Source organism: Megalobrama amblycephala, linkage group LG2 (assembly GCF_018812025.1).
Source record: "Megalobrama amblycephala isolate DHTTF-2021 linkage group LG2, ASM1881202v1, whole genome shotgun sequence".
NCBI lineage: Eukaryota > Metazoa > Chordata > Actinopteri > Cypriniformes > Xenocyprididae > Megalobrama > Megalobrama amblycephala.
The window spans coordinates 6,313,611-6,334,077 of NC_063045.1; the positions used below are offsets into that span (position 1 = coordinate 6,313,611).

At 33.7% G+C, this 20,467-nt stretch overlaps 2 protein-coding genes across 3 annotated transcripts in view; both read right to left on the reverse strand.

Annotated features, from left to right (window-relative positions):
- LOC125263285 overlaps positions 1-20,467 on the reverse strand; it is a 1,003,076-nt gene that overhangs the window by 624,295 nt on the left and 358,314 nt on the right. The window lies entirely within an intron of this gene.
- On the reverse strand, positions 969-20,083 carry LOC125262778. Its single transcript, XM_048181661.1, has 5 exons — positions 20,079-20,083; positions 18,523-18,872; positions 18,026-18,322; positions 17,835-17,948; positions 969-1,102 (listed from the first exon to the last, which is right to left on the reverse strand). Exons 1-5 carry the CDS (start codon positions 20,081-20,083, stop codon positions 969-971), a joined length of 900 nt encoding a protein of 299 aa, XP_048037618.1.

Consider the following 20,467-nt stretch of genomic DNA (forward strand, 5'->3'; position numbering starts at 1 on the left):
GTACATTGAAATTATGACTAAGTCAAAATTAGTATGTCATGATTTCAGCATTAACTTCAACTTTTTAATCTCACAATTTCAACTTTGTATGTGATGTTTTTGACTTTTTAATTCATAATTTTGAGTTTTTAATCTCATAATTTTGAATTTTTGTCAAAATTAGGAATTATCAGAGCATGATTTTTTTTCTTATGTGGTGAAAACTTTTATTCCATATTATACTGACAAAAAAACAAAAACAACATTTAGTTCACTGCTGAAAATATACATACACTCAATAAATTAAATTGTCTTACAGATTTCTGTGTGTTTCTCTTGTAGAATGTCGTCTCAGTGTAAGTGATCTCTTCTTCACGAGTCTCAGCTGTTTGAACAATAATAGATGCATTAATACTGCAAAATTCAATCTCAACTAGATTTGGTTCTTCACAATGTTATTATTAAGGCTTCAAAACTTAAAGCATTAAATGTTTGACACCGCGCCTTTTAAAATGGCATTAACAAATTAAATTTGCCATTAGCCCTATAACTTTTTCCATTCACAAAAAGATCCTAAAACAATATATTTATTATCAGCCTTTAGCCTCAACAAGTACAACAGAAGTAATTTATATAGATTTAATCTGAGCACCAGCTGCATGATTATGTTCATAAAACAGAGAAAGTTTTTTTTTAAATTTGAAATAAAAATAAATATTTATGTTTTTGCATTTTCAGCATTGATGCAGTTTGCTGGATGTTTGTGCAAATGAAATGACAAAAGAGTGACATTCAGTATCATTTTTATATGAATAGACAAATTCTATCCACAGATATGATCAAACCCAATAACTACACATATTAGTTTGGTTTCTTATTAAGGATCTTAACTACATAATCATAAGAATATTTGTAATTAAATGATAAAATAGAGCTATCAGGTGGCTGATTTAGGGTATATTTCCAAAAGAATTTGTTATATTACTTGTTTAAAAGCAATAACTCATGCCTTCTCTGTCAGTTTTTCTAAGTTTCCTGTAGATCCAGAAGATCCAGAGAATAGCAACAATCAACAGAGATCCGGCAGAGATCAACACTATCAGAGAGACTGAGACTGGAGGAACTGAAGGAGAGAAACAGAGAGACAGTCATTAATGTAAGTGAATGTGTACATAATCACATACATCAGCTCTGTCGTACCTGCACATGTGTGACAGAGTTGATTAATGTTGAGATGTCTCATCTGGTTGGTGTATGAATTGTTCAGCACACAGCTGTAGGTGTTTTTATCCTGATATTCCACCTCCAGAGGTAGAGAGAGACTGATGCTGAGATCAGACACACTGATGCTGGACAATAAACTGTTTCCTTTGTACCAGGAGAGAGTCACATGACTCACATTCACAGCTGAACACACCAATGAACAATTTGATGATGATGATGATGATGATGAAGAACATTGTGAAGAGTTACTGCTGATGACAGGAACAGGCAGACGAGCTGAAAAACATATGAACAAAAATCAGTATTTATTTAGTGTTTTGAGTTATAGTGAAGTGATGTAATATATTTTGTGTTGAGTGAGTGTTTAGTGTGTTGACACAGATTGTGTCTGTCATCTCAAACTATTAAATGATTTATCATATGAGTATGTAAATAGAATATGTGCATGTTTGGATAAATCACATCTCTACTCACCATAGACAGAAACACTGAATGTTTTTGATGATTTTTTCGCTCCACTTATATCTAGTTGATAAACTCCATCATGTTCACTTCTGGTGTTTGTGATGGTCAGAGATCCAGTTTGATCGTCCAGCTTCAGTCTGTCTCTGAATCTCCCGTCAGGACCATCAGATGTGGGGAAGGTTTGGTTCTTTTTCTTCATTTTAGCGATGAAAGAGTTTTCAGCTCCAAATCTCCACAGTATATCGTCATCTTCATGTATTTCATTAAGATCAGTGTATAAAGTGACAGAATCTCCCTCCATCACTGACACTGAATCACCAAACACACCTGGAGAACATGAAGATTTACACTGATTAAGACTTACGATGATTTACAAAGCCCAAAATCAGCTCTAGATTGTATCATTTACATGTAAAGTTTGAGAACAGCAGCAGAAACACAAAATAAACTGAAAGCTGAGATATACTAACAGACAGAAGTGTGAAAGCCACATATATAGGGTGAGTTGCACAAATAAGAATTAAATTAAATATAATATCTTATAGCGGTATATTACTAACATTTGGAAATTGTCAGCTGTCTTTATAAAACTGCTACTGTGAACTGCTACCGTTACTGAGAGACTGGTAGAATCAAGCAGATGGAGAAAACAGATTGCCTAGAAATATTTTTAATTTCAATTAATATAGTAAAACTCTTTTAAAAAGCAACCCAAAATTGTGTAAAATATTGACAAACACAACATAGGGTTCATTTTTTAAAATAAATGTTTAACCCATTGACTGGGTTGCTCCATATTTTATGAAATAACCCAGCATTTATTAGAATGAGGGCAGTGTGAATTTATGAAAAAAGAAAGATAAAAAGCTTAATGCTAGTATTGTTATGCAAGAATTATTAGTAATTAATATTGTTACTATTATTACTTAAATGTCAGTTTTAAACAAGCACACGGCCCAACATGTAGTAATACATTAAAAAAACGTAAGTATAAAAATAACTTACTTAATAACTTAATAAGTCTTACTTAAGTAATTTAAAGTAACAGTGTCAAAAGTTAATCTATCTTAAATGTAAATTAACACCATGATGGTTTAAATGTAAGTCTGCTTACATTACTGATTTATTAGCTAAACCTTCATTTACGCTTAACCCTTATGGTGCAAAACATCCTTGTTTTAAAAATTCTTCTAATGTTATCTGCTGTAGAGAAAAAGTAACATAATTTAATAAAAACAAATACATTATAATTATTGCAGATTGAAAGTACATGTTTAATTGTATTGGATTTTTTTTCCTGACTAAAAGATTTCCATGGATCGGTTAGCAAAATAAAAAAAAATAAAAATCATGTTTGAACAGCAGCAGCAGCTTTATTACTCTGAAATTGAACAAAAATTAAGCCATAATAATGCTTTCATAACTTACCGATCAGACTCCACCAGCACAAACAGAACAAAACAAACGTGTGAAACATTTTCTTCAGCAGTTCAGTGTCTGATAATAAAACCACCTGTGAAACATGCAGCAGAACTGTTAATGTGTGAATCTTCCCACGACAGAGTTTGACCCTCCTATTCACACCCTGCATGTGCACAATACACTAGTTCATCTGGCTGTTAAAAAAGGGCACCTATTATAACCCTATTTACAAAATGTATGTCTCTGAGTGCCCTGAGTGTATGAAGTTTTAGCTAAAAATACCTCCAAGTTTTTTTTTTTTTCTTTTTTAATATTTTTTGGGTGTGAGCAAAAACGCGCAGTTTTAGTGTGTGTCCCTTCTTTAAATGCAAATGAGCTGCTGCTCCTGGCCTAAGAGGGCGGAGCTTCAAGAGCTCATTCTCTGGTGTCAGGAGTCAGGACACACTAATAATGTCAGAAACTGTCAGTAATGGTGTTCAGTCTGAACCGGATTCAGACAATGATGCCTACAGGGCTAGAGAGGATATGCCAGGTATAGTTCTGTCTCCATGCAGTTTAATTATGGTTATAACTTATGTTGTCATCTTGCTTTTATCCACTATTAGTACAAGGCTGTTGTAGTGGACCCTGTCCGAATGATGGACAAAACTTTACTGATGAGTTTTATGATGTTTATTGTACTTCCACAGAGGAGGAATCGTCTGTTTTCACTCCAGAAAATCACAGTAAGAGCTTAATAAAACACATTGCAAGAAGTGTGCATTAAAATATTATCCAGGAAGCTGAATCATGAAGGGGCTGAGGGTGGAAACTATGGTAATGCAGGACTGTCAGTCAGCGGCCGAGGGCGGGCCTTTATTGCCAGCAAGTTCATTTACACTTTCAGTGCCCAGAAAATTACTAAAACATATTTAAAACAGTTCATGTGACTACAGTGGTTCTACCTTAATATTAAACATTTACACGTTGTACTTATTTTCATTTTTGGGTGAACTAACTCTGTAACTGTTCTTACATGTGGGTTGCACACCTTCAAAATGTAGACTATTTGTACTTTATTCTACCCTTAATGTGAGTATCACAAAGGTACATATAAGTGCTTAAAGTTTACATTGTACCTACATGGTACACATTAGTACCTTTTGAAAAGTACACAATATAACTGTCTGCCACCTCACAGTACCAGTTTTCCGAGGTTCAAACTGAAAGTGGCTGCGGTCAGTTTTCTACAGAGATGTGGTTTGATCTTTTGGGTCTGCAAACATCTTGTAGGTGAGAGTGGGCATTCAGTGCATGTTCAGTTTGTAGATGCACAGTTTCTTCCTGTCCTGCTACTATGAACACATTTTTAAAGGTATAGTTCACACATAAATTCTGTCATCATTTACTCATCCTCTGTTGTTACAAACTTGTGTGAGTTTGTTTGTTCTGTTGAACACAGAAGAAGATATTTTGAAGAATTACCAGACAGTTGATGGTAGCCACTGACTTCCAGGAAAAAAAATGCTATGGAAATCAGTGGCTACATTGGTTACCAACATTCTTCAAAATATCATCTTCTTTGTTCAACAGAACAAACTCGTACAGGTCTGTAACAACATGAGGTTAAATGATGACAAAATTTGCATTTTTGAGTGAACTATCCCTTTAAGACCTTCTGGATAAGCAGAAAAACCTTTTCACAGTTCTTTCCTGTTGTAGCCTATGTACTTTTTTTTGTTGTTGTTGTTGCAAAATTGGCTTATAATTATTTTTTAATTTGTTCAAGTTTTTTCAGTGTTCAGAGTCAGAAAGAATGGGAGAAATGAAGCTTTTCAAAGCTTCGAATCAGTTGAACCAATTGTTCCGTAAAACGATTCACTTTTTTGAAGCGCTCGAATCGCCACACGCTGGTGACCCCTGCTGGTCAGAACAGTGTAAATGCAACAAACTCAGGCTAAAACATGCATAAAACTCCTTTTACTTTATAATATGTGTTGTTTTACTAGACTAAATTGTAATGCTTGTTTGTTTATGAAGAGCTTGGATAATCAGAACAATAAGAGACTGCAACTTCTTTTTATTATATAAATGTTTCATTAAATGTTAAATTATAGGTTCACAGAGATCATCGCCTCCTAGCGGCGAACCCGGACAAGTGAAATTTCTAAACAGTTATGACGTAACGAAGCCACGATTACTGAAATCACGTGACTTTGGCAGTTTGATATGTGCTCTAAAAGTAGCGTTGTTATTAGAGAGATGTGCTTTCAGCTGTGGACACTAGAGAGCGATAATGTGATGAATTTGACAACATACTCAGAGGAACGTGTCTGTGAGAAACTGTAAACCATGCATTGAGGTAACGCAATGACATCATGTATCTTTGGGAGAGAAATGCACGAGAGGATATTTACATGACAGAAGCATATTAGCTGTAAGTAACATATAAAGCTGGATGTGGGATATTGAAGTAAACAACAGAAAATAGTTTCGTAACTGTTCGTCAACAACAACCGTGTTTCAGGAAACCTTTTGTGCTGAAATGAAAACTCTAGCTTAAGTTCTGCAGGGAAGACTCAAATGTTACGTCACTTATTATTTTAGATCAAACCAATCATTATGTAACACTTGGAGTATAAAAGATTGGTACACATCCGAGTTTGCAGATGTTGACAACCTCCACCTCCATCCTCCCCACCACCACCACAGGATGGTCCCTGTCCATACCTCACAGGAGGTCGGCTACGCCTCTGCCTTTATCTCCAGGCAGGAACTACAGAGCCTACAACCCTGTGTGCTACGGACGGGGCCTACGCCAAAGAACTTTATCTCATAATATTTTGCTGGGTTTTATGCAATTCATTTACAAATTATGCACTTCCAATGTATATTTTGTTTTTCAAAATATATTATTTTCTGTTCCACTTAATAAAGAGTCATAGAGTGTTGGAACAACGTAATTTTCATTTCTGTGTGAACTTTTCATTTGAAGATTTTCAAACTGTGTTGGCTGTGTTGGCCATCTGGTGGTCAAACGATGAATAGCATGTACCAAACTACTGTGTCCCACTCATGAATTAAACTGTTTTCAGTCCTGTGCTCCAGACATGATCGATTCCTCATTCAGTGTTCCCGTCTGTTGTTGAGGAGAGGTGTGCTGTTATTACGGTGAATCAGGTGAAAAGTCTTGCATAGACTGAGAATAGAGATGTTGGCTCTTTTGGCTAGCAAACAACCGCACACTAGCATAGTTAGGCCTACTAAAAAGGTACTGGAATCTAGAACACTTTCAACTGACTTTGACAGAACACAAACTACGTATAAAATTAGGCAAAATAATTTATCAAAAAGTATTTTTCCTACTGAAGTTAAACAAAAAACACGTGGCTTATATTTTGTTAGATAACACACGTTCTGTGATGGATTTATTGTTTGTTTTTTTCAGCAGGGATAAGAAATGAAGTTAGCGGCGTTTCTCTTTTAATTTGTTTCTCCCCAAAACTAAATACAACCACTGAACATCTGCATAATGCCATAAATATTGAATTTATTATTAAAATGACTCTCCGACATTGACAGATAAAGGCTTTATTAAAAATAATAATTATATATATATATATATATATATATATATATATATATATATATATATATATATATATGTATGATGTGATATCAAGAATAATTCCTAATAATAACTGTGTAACTTGTGCTCTTGCTGGAAATAACTATTTAAATTAGCTCTGCATATCAAAGCATGTTCAGTATCATCTCCTCATGCTGACAGACACATACTCAACGTGACTGTACTCTTCAGCTCTCTGTGAAAACACAAGATCACAAGAAAATAAAGTATATCAGTGGTTTTGGAAAATAATTGATATCAAATATTGAAATGTAATAATATTAACATGAGCTGCACAGGCCTAACTATGATAAATTATAGTCATAACACAAGCTGGATAGGATAATATGTGTTACTCTCTTAATGATCGTTATACAGACAAAAACACACACAACATAAATTAATAATAAATGATCTTACCGGTTTATGTTTGTTTCTTTCGTAGAACATTAGATGATGAAACAGAGCAGAAGTTTTCTCATCTTCACAACTCTGAACTGTTTGAACAACAAATAGATGAAAACCACAAAATATCTGTTTTACAACATGTGTTATTAGTGCTGTCAAAGTTGAAGTGTTACTGCACACAATTAATGAAATATATTTAATGCTGCGGTTTTAAAAATTACAAGCTAATTTAATGTGACATTATTACTTTTTCACACAATCTCAAAGTAAAATAATACATACAGAATCTCTGTGTGTGTGTGTGTGTGTGTGTGTGTGTGTGTGTGTGTGTGTGTGTGTGTGTGTGTGTGTGTGTGTGTGTGTGTGTGTGTGCATGTGTGTGTGTGTGTGTGTGTCTGCTCATGGAAGATCAATGCAAAAACCAGTAACACATATTAACACACATTATATACAAAAAATATTTAGGACCTAAATAGACTTATTTACATGAATTACATTACATTAATACATGGACTATCATATTTTTCAAACATACTTTTACTGTAATAAAAAAAAAAAAAATTATTTGTTATAACACTTGTTAAATGCAGTAACACTTGCCTTTTTGATCAGTTTTTCTACATTTTCTGCAGATGCAGGAGATCCCAAACAGAGTTATAATTATCACAGATCCAGCAGAGATCAACACTATCAGAGAGACTGGAGGAACTGAAAGAGAGGAAAAGAGAGACAGTCATTAATGTAAGTGAATGTCTAAATAATCACATATATCAGCTCTGTTGTACCTGCACATGTGTGACAGAGGTGAGTGATGTCCAGATGTTGAGTCTGGTTGCTGATGGGATTGTTCAGCACACAGCTGTAGGTGTTTTTATCCTGATATTCCACCTCCAGAGGTAGAGAGAGACTGATGCTGAGATCAGACACACTGATGCTGGACAATAAACTGTTTCCTTTGTACCAGGAGAGAGTCACATGACTCACATTCACAGCTGAACACACCAATGAACAATTTGATGATGATGAAGAACATTGTGAAGAGTTTCTGCTGATGACAGGAACAGGCAGACGAGCTGAAAAACATCAGAGAATAAAAAGTAGTTTCTTCACTACTGTGAAAGATCCATCTTCAGGCAGTTATGAATATTATATTTCTGATATTTATTTAATAGTATATTTTTGTTCTTAATGCTAAAATAAAAATATTCATATTCATGCTAAGGATTTGAGAGTTTGACAAAATCAGCTTATTTCATATTTCAGCTTGTCATCATTTAAATAAATGTTTTTATTTGTCACACTTCTGACTTGGCGATATCAGAATTATGAATATGATATATATGAATAATATTTATATTTAATATTTCTTACAGTTTCATGGTTAAGGCGAGACACCCCAGGTGAATAGGGTAAAAAAATTAACTTATAGATATCACCATACTACCCCAGCTGATTGATTACATTAAAAATTACAAACATTTTTTGTATTACAAGTTTTCTAAAATGTTATGTTTAAATATGCAAATAAACTGTTACCTAATTAAATATGCGCTAATTTGCATACATTTCTAGAACAAAAATCTGAATATTGGATGATGTCATTTCAAAATTCTTGTTTAATTTTTTGGACATATTAAATTCAAAGGCTTTTACAGAGGACATTTTGGATATCTCTTTTTATCACTCCATAAATCAGAAAATACTATCAACAGCCAGAAAAAAAATTTTTTTTAGGAATAAAATGTTGTATAAAATCAGGCAAATTATATATCAACAAATCCCTCTGTAAAAACCTTCAGAATATAGATAGGAATAAAACTGTAAAGTTTGGTGTATGTAAGTTCTGCTGAAGTGGAGATTTCTGACTCAGAGCAGAAGAAAAAACTCATTTTGAGAAAACGGCCTTTAAAGATATTTACTGTAATTGAAATCTATAGACGCAAATAGATAAAGTGCTATAAAATATACACTTAAAAGTGTATTTTGAATGTTTTCTTTCCACCAGTCTGAAAAAACACTTTATGAAAAGCCAAAAAGTGCAAAATCTCAAAATTGACAGGTGCCTGAAAAAACAGTGTTTTTGCCTGTAGTGTCTCCCCTTAAATACAACTTCATAATGTGAATTCACAGTAAACAAGAGCAGTAAGTTACTGTGATGTCAGCATCATGCTGCTGTTCTGACTACAGTAATTAATTGTAAAATAATACTCATTAATCCTGTAAATTCCTGTTTGTGATCTCACACAGTTCACATGGATCTGCGGAAATGACTCATTTTTCTGTGTTATGTGAGCCAGACAAGTATTGTGGTGATGTCACTTTATAAAAAAGACTAAAAATCTGCACACAAACATATTCAAGCGCACAAATCTATAGATTAAACACGTAAATTAACGGCAAAAAAATAATTAAAAGTCTTCTGCTTTCAGTTAAAAAAGTGTAATTTAAGTGGCCCCCAAGTTAATAATTAATGATTTTTACAACGGAATTGATTCAATCAAAAACCTACTTTAGCGTGATAATAACTTTTACCCAAAAGCTGCTGTAAATCCAAAACAATCTCTGTCCATTAATTTTCCTATTATCACTGTGAATTTATAAATGAAGATGACTTGACTAAAACCTTAAATCATTTTAAAATGAAAATCATTCTAGTAAAATAAAACAAGAATATGTGAAATTTTGAACAAATGATCTCTACTCACCATAGACAGAAACAATGAATGTTTTTGATGATTTTGTCGCTCCAATTATATCTAGTTGATAAACTCCAGCATGTTCAGTTGTGATGTTTATGATGGTCAGAGATCCAGTTTGATCGTCCAGCTTCAGTCTGTCTCTGAATCTCCCATCAGTACCATTAAATGTGGGGACGGTTTGGTTCTTTTTCTTCATTTTAGCTATGATAGAGTTTTCAGCTCCATATTTCCACAGTATGTCTTCATCTTCATGTATTTCAGTAAGATCAGTGTATAAAGTGACAGAATCTCCCTCCATCACTGACACTGAATCAAACACACCTGGAGAACAAACAGATTTTACACTGATTAATTCTTCAGATGTTTTACAAAGCATGAAATCTGCTGTAAATTTTCTCATTTAAATGTGAAGAACAGCCAAAGAAACACAAAGAAAGGTGAGAGATACGAAAAGACAAACATTTAGTTGCGCAACTTCAATTATAATCAGGAATTATAAATCTGACATGAGAACTTAAATTTACAGTTATTTTTGTCCACAATGGATTTCCAATTGTAATTTTGACTGTCTAGAAAAGTTAGCTGTTGAAAGTTGAAATGTTGAAAATGTTTATAATAAACTGCTGTTAATGTTACAGAGAGAAAAAGCAGAAACATTACAGCAGAACTTACATTTATTTATTCATTGTAAAGTAAAACCAGAGAACAAAGTTTAAAATTTATTGCAACAATTATTAGATAAACTTTTATTTAATCGAAATCAAAGCTTAATCATTATTGATACAACACAACTCATCTCAAACAATCATTTGTTTTAAATAATAATAATAATAAACACAAAAATGCATTTATAACTTACCAATCAGACTCCAGCAGCAAAAACAGAACAAAACAAACATGTGAAACATTTTCTTGATCATTTCAGTGTCTGATCTAATAAAACTATCCTCTGAACACATTAAACGTGTGAATTCTCTCTTCTATGGAAGTAATTTAATGCCAAATGTTTTTGAAATAAAAAGCTTGTTGAATTGCACTAATTGAAAAAAAAATATGTATTACATTAGCTGTGCTTGCATTTTGATACATTGTATTTTAAGGCTTGAGTTTTTATGGGCTGAAATTCAACATGGTTGTATATTGAAGCTGTGAATATTTCAATTAAAAATATTTCACACACATTTTCATTATTAAAAATTCAATGATTTATTTTCACCTTTCAGATTTCACTTCCAAAATATTCATTCTGTTTAAAAATACAACCTATAAAATTCGACTAGCAATTTTCAGTCCATTTTATTTCGCTTTACAAATTCGCTTCCACAAATTCAGTGGATAAAATTCGGCAGAAAATTCAACATTTCACATCCGGGAACTGCAGGAAAAGCAGTAGAGTGCCGATGCATGATCTCTATCTGCTGTTAGTCTTCTTCACCAGCAGGTGTCGCTAGCGGCTGTTTAAGACCAGATCACGGCTAGTAAGTCATCATTCATTCATAAAAACGGATTTACAGAAATGGAGCTAGTAAGTGAATGTGTGATGATTATCAGGGCCAGCATGAATGCAGAAAAGCTGATAAAGACACAAAAGCTGCATTTGTGTTTAATTCAGTGTCTTTATGGTTAGGCTACCTGTGTAGGCTACATAAGCAGCTTTCTCTCCAGTGAACGAGATTATAACGTTATTCCCCGATGCTGGTGTACAGATCAAATGTTAAATCTTAGGTAGACATATATTTCTCTCTGTTGTTTAGTTTCCTCAACTTTATATAGCGGCGCTGTGTTGTAATACTAGGGTTTCCCTCATCCGTCATGGATTCCCCTGCCATCAGGACATATAAAAAGCTTAAAAGAGCTTAATGGACTCGTACAGTGATATAAAACACCAAACTCGCATCTCATTTGTGATGTAGGTTATACTATAGGTTCCAAGAAAGCAGATACTCGCATAAAGTTGTTTTGACGCTGAACGTTTGATATTCGCAAATTTAGGGACCGTCTCTAAAGTTACAACATTGGTATTCACGTTTCTACCTTCAATAGCGTTTAAAGAGAATGATTTACAGTCACAAAACCAACTGTAAAGTGTTCATCTAGGTCTCAGGTCGAACAGTGATGTGCCCTACTCTCTCTCTCTCTCTCTCTCTCACACACACACACACACACACACACACACACCTGAACTCACACAAACTCTTGTAAACGCACATACACATACATATTCAAACACACCCCACTCAAAGTAGCCTACATACACATATCCTTTTTTTTTATTTATTTATTTTTTTTAGACATTCATCACACAGTTCATTCTACTTGGTTCATTTTTATTTTCCTGCTCATATATTATCCTGCTTATACAAATTTTACGTTGTGTTGCTAAAGCATATGAGCAAGAAAAATAAAATTAACAAAGTAGAACAAATTGTGTGATGTATGTGTAAAAAAAAGAAAAAAGAAAAAGTAAAAAGTATTTTAAGTTGTGTGTGTTTGAATATGTGTGTGTGTGAGAGAGAGAGAGAGAGAGAGAGAGAGAGTAGGGCGCATCACTGTTCGACCTGACACCTATGAACACTTTACAGCTGGTTTTGTGACTGTAAATCATACTCATCACATGCTATTGAGATTTAAATTATGGCATTTTTTTGTATGATCCCATACAGTAGTGAAATACATAGCAATATTTACATATTATTTGACAGTTTATTTGGAAACACTTTACAATAAGGTTGATAATGTATTAACTAACATGAACTATCCATGAGCAATACATTTGTTACTAATGCAGCAGTTCATCGTTCATGTTAGTTCACAGTGCATTAACTAATGTTAACAAATACAACTCTTTATTTTAATAATGTATTAGTAAATGCTGGAATTAATATCATTAACAAAGATTAATAAGTGCTGTAGAAGTGCAGTTCATTGTTAGATCATATTAACTAGTTAATATAAAGTGTTACATTTTATTTTAATAAACATCAACAATCTAAAAGGTTTGCATTATACCTGAGACCTAGATGAACACTTTACAGTTGGTTTTGTGACTGTAAATCATTCTCTTTAAACGCTATTGAAGGTAGAAACGTGAATACCAATGTTGTAACTTTAGAGACGGTCCCTAAATTTGCGAATATCAAACGTTCAGCGTCAAAACAACTTTATGCGAGTATCTGCTTTCTTGGAACCTATATAGTATAACCTACATCACAAATGAGGTGCGAGTTTGGTGTTTTATATCACTGTACGAGTCCATTATAAGCTCTTTAAAGCTTTTTATATGTCCTGATGGCAGGGGAATCCATGACGGATGAGGGAAACCCTAGTATTACAACACAGCGCCGCTATATAAAGTTGAGGAAACTAAACAACAGAGAGAAATATATATCTACCTCAAATTTAACATTTGATCTGTACACCAGCATCGGGGAATAACGTTATAATCTCGTTCACTGGAGAGAAAGCTGCTTATGTAGCCTACACAGGTAGCCTAACCATAAAGACACTGAATTAAACACAAATGCAGCTTTTGTGTCTTTATCAGCTTTTCTGCATTCATGCTGGCCCTGATAATCATCACACATTCACTTACTAGCTCCATTTCTGTAAATCCGTTTTTATGAATGAATGATGACTTACTAGCCGTGATCTGGTCTTAAACAGCCGCTAGCGACACCTGCTGGTGAAGAAGACTAACAGCAGATAGAGATCATGCATCGGCACTCTACTGCTTTTCCTGCAGTTCCCGGATGTGTAATGTTGAATTTTCTGCCGAATTTTAACCACTGAATTTGTGGAAGCGAATTTGTAAAGCGAAATAAAATGGACTGAAAATTGTTAGTCGAATTTTATAGGTTGTATTTTTTAAACAGAAAGAATATTTTGAAGTGAAATCTGAAAGGTGAAAATAAATTATTGAATTTTTAATAATGAAAATGTGTGTGAAATATTTTTAATTGAAATATTCACAGCTTAAATATTCAACCATGTTGAATTTCGCCCATAAAAATTCAAGCCTTAAAAATAAAATGCATCAAAATGCAAGCACAGCTAATGTAATGCATTTTTTTTTTCAATTAGTGCAATTCAACAAGCTTTTTATTTCGAAAACATTTGGCATTAAATTACTTCCATACTCTTCTGTCAAACTGAAACCTGCTGTGGTCGTTTTTTCTTTTTCTTTTTTGTGGACAAACATCTCATGTGTGAGACAACAGGCTCTGAGATCATGTGTGATTGTGTTAGTTTGTATAGGTGAAGAGTTTCTTCCTGTCCTGCTTCATGAACAGCTTTGAACTTTAATCTACAGAAACATGATGAGAAACACAGAGATAGAAAAACAACAGAAACACATGATCATATTTAACACTGCCATTTTTTTTATTTATTTGTTTGTTTGTTTATTTGTACTGGGATGTTTATTACAGGTGAAATCATGATGTGTGTTAATATGATGTTCATTAAGTTGTTGATGATCATTCATGAGTCTCTTGTATGTTTGTTTGAGGAGTGAAAGTGTGAATCGATGATGTTCTTCTGCTGTTTGTTACATTGACAGACTGAAGATCATCAGACTGATCTCTGAACATCACAAACACCAGAAACACAGACTCTAAAGATCAACAGCTTCAGTGTTTCTGTCATTAGTGAGTGTGATTTAGTCATTCGCTGCAACTGCAACTGGCTTTGAATCTATTGCAGAAATTGCTCGTAAATTCCACAGTAACATTGAATTAAATGGGAAACTTTGATGTAGAGAGACCGAAATAGGCCTATTTTCTTCTTGAAATCATATTTTGAATAATCATTTTTAAAGTGTAGACCCTGAAACCATGTGAGTATAGTGTTGTCAGCACATCCTGATGTGTTTTAGGCTGATTACAGTCACACTGGCAGTATATGGTATTTTTGGAAGCTTTATAGTTTGTGTTTCTGGTGTATAATCAAACTTCATTTATCTTAATTTAGTGCTGTATATTGTGCAGTGGATGATGTTAAAACCATATACAAAACACATAGGCCTACATGAGGAAAAAATGCATTGGACAGGACGGTATAAATATCAAAGGTTATTTGATATGACCTGTAACAAAAGGCAACTGTTCAAATCAGTCCTTAAAAATATTTAGTTAATATACTAAAATGGTGAAGTGTATTCTTGGTTATAATACTGGATGGTTATCTAATAGGCTAAACATACGTCTTGTGGTATTCATACTGTACTGCTACACTATTATAGGCTACTATCATCCATTGTGTACATCTTACACACACCATTTTCACTTCCTGGACAATATACAGGAGAAAAAAATCCCCCAGACTTGCATTGAAGGGACTTGAGCCGTATAGAGGCCAGAAGATCACAGAGACTTGAGGTGGGCCTTTGTGCTTTTCTTTTCTTTTTGATGTTTTTTGACTGATAAACAAGCACCGAGAGCACGCTAATGTAATTGTTCCAATATGAAGTCTCATTTTGAACACTAGATGGCGCTCTATGCAGCGGTATGCACACTTTACAAACAATTAAGCTCTGCTGTTATGGGTATTTATCACCATTATGTGGAGGAAAACTACTTCTACATTCATAACTATTCATTTATTGTATTATAACAGATGATTTACAGTGATTCACCTGCAGTTACAAACATGTGATTTATTCAACAACATATTTGACAAATCCAAAAACATAGCCAATTAAGGCTGAGTAAAGTTCACTCAATTCATGTGTGAAATTCAAAACAGCTGATAGAACATTTTATGTTGGCATTAAATTAGATGAAATCTGAATATGAGAATATTGATGAAAATTAACTACAAAATATTAAAAATGTGACTGCAACACATTCAACAAAAGGCTAACAAATAAAACTGAATGACCATTAATTTCCAATTTATTTAATGAATTTGAGTATAATTACTGAAGGTTAAACGTTGCCCACTTTAAATGAATCCCACTTTAATGAACACATTCAGCCAAAGTGAGCCAACAATATTTAAACACCTTACAAAAAACACACGTTTTATTCTTTATTAACCGTATATACAAAACAGGAACTAATATTTTGTTTTCACAGTGTGCACAGTTTACATTTAGTGTTTTAATAAGAAATGAAAATCTAAATGTCACGTTTTTCTATATTTCACCTTTTGACATGTGGCTAAACCCACCAGTGTCATATTTTGTTTTATTTTGACCCGATTAATTTTAGCTATGGACAGGAGACCTGTTATGCTCCTAAAAAAAACAACAACAAAAAAACAAAAAAAAAAAAACAAGATTCTGCTTAGAAAGATCTCTTGATCTGGAAATAAACTACTGAAACTAGATCACTGCATATAAGATCATGATGCATATGCACACAAATATTTCATATTTTACAGTAATATCTATTGATTTGAGCCCTTTTTTGTCAAACATCAGCATTTATGAGTTTAGTATTATGTTTTAAAGCAGTTTGTCTGTCGAGCAGAAGTCAATGGTTTCATGTGAGCAAGAATGGAAAAAAACACACTTCAACCACAAGCTTTTGACAGACGCACTTTTCACACCTCGGACACAATCACAAATAGACATCAAACTACAAACATCTAGCTGTTGACACATTCTCATGAACAAGCTGTTCATATACCCAGCAGATCAAACCACATCTCTGTTCAGACCTGTAATGAGACCACAGCAGGGCCTCCGCTGCTGTGATGAGGAGTTCGTATCAACGTTTCACATCTTTGACTTTAACAGTAAAAATAAAAATGTTCCAGTGGGCTATAAGATTTCCATAATTTGTAAAAAGTCCCTGCATTACAAGGTAAAGTCTTTTGAAGAAGATATCTTTCCATTTCTCAAGGTCTCGTTTCATAGTACATTATGCATTATAACATTTTTTGAAAGTACATATCAAACAGATATGTTTTTAGCTGTATCTTGAAAGTAGACAGAGAAGAAATGTTACACAAAGTGAGGGATCATGACTAGTGAGTTCCATAGTTTAGGAGCACAAAATGTTCTTCCACCTTTGAAGTTTTTATTAATCCATTGTAAGTCTATAAATCCTTCAGGATGCTCCTGCTGTGCGCTATGATTTCCTGATGTAACGCTGTGATTCTCACAATCTCAAAACCAGTGCTGGGCTCGTTACTCAAAAAATTTATTTTATCAAAAGAAATCACATAAGTTCATAAAGAAAATGTTTTGTTTACCACTTTTAATGATAGTAATAGCCTATCATTTACATGAGGATCAGAGGGATGCAAGCCATGAAATGCCAGAGTGAAGTAATACCACAACTTACACGATGCTGTTCAGATCTTCTTTTCTCCTGACAAAATCAATGTAATGGCAATATTTCCATTCGCTGAATGCAAGCTTTTCTATATTCCAAGCTCTGCTGCTGCTCTGGTGACTTCATGTGCCTGTACAAGTCGTGAAAATTATGAAAATTTATTTAGGAATTATTGGATTTGTTTGTTGAGGCATCCGAAGTATTAGGGCATCAAAACTTAAAGCATTAAATGTTTGACACCGCACCTTTTAGAACGGCATTAACAGATTTAAATATGCCATTAGCTCTATAACTTTTTCCATTCACAAAAAGATCCTAAAACAATATATTTATCATCAGCCTTTAGCCTCAACAAGCACAACAAAAGTAATTTATATAGATTTAATCTGAGCACCAGCTGCATGATTATGTTCATAAAACAGAGAAAGCTTTTTTTAAAATTTGAAATAAAAATAAATATTTATGTTTTTGCATTTTCAGCATTGATGCAGTTTGCTGGATGTTTGTGCAAATGAAATGACAAATGAGTGACATTCAGTATCATTTTATATGAATAGACAAATTCTATCCACAGATATGATCAAACCCAATAACTACACATATTAGTTTGGTTTCTTATTAAGGATCTTAACTACATAATCATAAGAATATTTGTAATTAAATGATAAAATAGAGCTTGCAGGTGGCTGATTTAGGGCCTATTTCCAAAAGTATTTGTTATATTACTTGTTTAAAAGCAGTAACTCTTGCCTTCTCTGTCAGTTTTTCTAAGTTTCCTGTAGATCCAGAAGATCCAGAGAGCAGCTACAATCAACAGAGATCCAGCAGAGATCAACACTATCAGAGAGACTGAGACTGGAGGAACTGAAGGAGAGGAAAAGAGAGACAGTCATTAATGTAAGTGAATGTGTACATAATCACATACATCAGCTCTGTCGTACCTGCACATGTGTGACAGAGTTGATTAATGTTGAGATGTCTCATCTGGTTGGTGTATGAATTGTTCAGCACACAGCTGTAGGTGTTTTTATCCTGATATTCCACCTCCAGAGGTAGAGAGAGACTGATGCTGAGATCAGACACACTGATGCTGGACAATAAACTGTTTCCTTTGTACCAGGAGAGAGTCACATGACTCACATTCACAGCTGAACACACCAATGAACAATTTGATGATGATGATGATGATGAAGAACATTGTGAAGAGTTACTGCTGATGACAGGAACAGGCAGACGAGCTGAAAAACATATGAACAAAAATCAGTATTTATTTAGTGTTTTGAGTTATAGTGAAGTGATGTAATATATTTTGTGTTGAGAGTGTTTAGTGTGTTGATGGCCACGGATTGTGTCTGTCATCTCAAACTATAAAATGATTTATCATATGACTATGTAAATAGAATATGTGCATGTTTGGATAAATCACATCTCTACTCACCATAGACAGAAACACTGAATGTTTTTGATGATTTTTTCGCTCCACTTATATCTAGTTGATAAACTCCATCATGTTCACTTCTGGTGTTTGTGATGGTCAGAGATCCAGTTTGATCGTCCAGCTTCAGTCTGTCTCTGAATCTCCCATCAGGACCATCAGATGTGGGGAAGGTTTGGTTCTTTTTCTTCATTTTAGCTATGAAAGAGTTTTCAGCTCCAAATTTCCACAGTATGTCTTCATCTTCACGTATTTCAGTAAGATCAGTGTATAAAGTGACAGAATCTCCCTCCATCACTGACACTGAATCACCAAACACACCTGGAGAACAAACACATTTACACTGATTAAGACTTATGATGATTTACAAAGCCCAAAATCAGCTCTAGATTGTATCATTTACATGTAAAGTTTGAGAACAGCAGCAGAAACACAAAATAAACTGAAAGCTGAGATATACTAACAGACAGAAGTGTGAGAGCCACACATATAGGGTGAGTTGAACCAATAAGAATTAAATTAAATATAATATCTTATAGCGGTATATTACTAACATTTGGAAATTGTCAGCTGTCTTTATAAACTGCTACTGTGAACTGCTAACAGATTGCCTAGAAATATTTTTAATTTCAATTAATATAGTAAAACTCTTTTAAAAAGCAACCCAAAATTGTGTAAAATATTGACAAACACAACATAGGGTTCATTTTTTAAAATAAATGTTTAACCCATTGACTGGGTTGCTCCATATTTTATGAAATAACCCAGCATTTATTAGAATGAGGGCAGTGTGAATTTATGAAAAAAGAAAGATAAAAAGCTTAATGCTAGTATTGTTATGCAAGAATTATTAGTAATTAATATTGTTACTATTATTACTTAAATGTCAGTTTTAAACAAGCACACGGCCCAACATGTAGTAATACATTAAAAAAACGTAAGTATAAAAATAAATTACTTAATAACTTAATAAGTCTTACTTAAGTAATTTAAAGTAACAGTGTCAAAAGTTAATCTATCTTAAATGTAAATTAACACCATGATTGGTTTAAATGTAAGTCTGCTTACATTACTGATTTATTAGATAAACCTTCATTTATGCTTAACCCTTATGGTGCAAAACATCTTTGATTTAAAAATTCTTCTAATGTTATCTGCTGTAGAGAAAAAGTAACATAATTTAATAAAAACAAATACATTATAATTATTGCAGATTGAAAGTACATGTTTAATTGTATTGGATTTTTTTTCCTGACTAAAAGATTTCCATGGATCGGTTAGCAAAATAAAAAAAAATAAAAATCATGTTTGAACAGCAGCAGCAGCTTTATTACTCTGAAATTGAACAAAAATTAAGCCATAATAATGCTTTCATAACTTACCGATCAGACTCCACCAGCACAAACAGAACAAAACAAGCGTGTGAAACATTTTCTTCAGCAGTTCAGTGTCTGATAATAAAACCACCCGTGAAACATGCAGCAGAACTGTTAATGTGAATCTTCCCATGACAGAGTTTGACCCTCCTATTCACACCCTGCATGTGCACAATACACTACTTCATCTGGCTGTTAAAAAAGGGCACCTATTATAACCCTATTTACAAAATGTATGTCTCTGAGTGCTCTGAGTGTATGAAGTTTTAGCTAAAAATACCTCCAAGTTTTTTTTTCTTTTTCTTTTTTTAATATTTTTTGGGTGTGAGCAAAAACGCGCAGTTTTAGTGTGTGTCCCTTCTTTAAATGCAAATGAGCTGCTGCTCCTGGCCTAAGAGGGCGGAGCTTCAAGAGCTCATTCTCTGGTGTCAGGAGTCAGGACACACTAATAATGTCAGAAACTGTCAGTAATAATGTTCAGTCTAAAGACAGCAGACAATGACGCCTACAGGGCTAGAGAGTATATGCCATAAACCTTGTAAGAATGTAAGAGTAATCGCTCACTCCTAAAC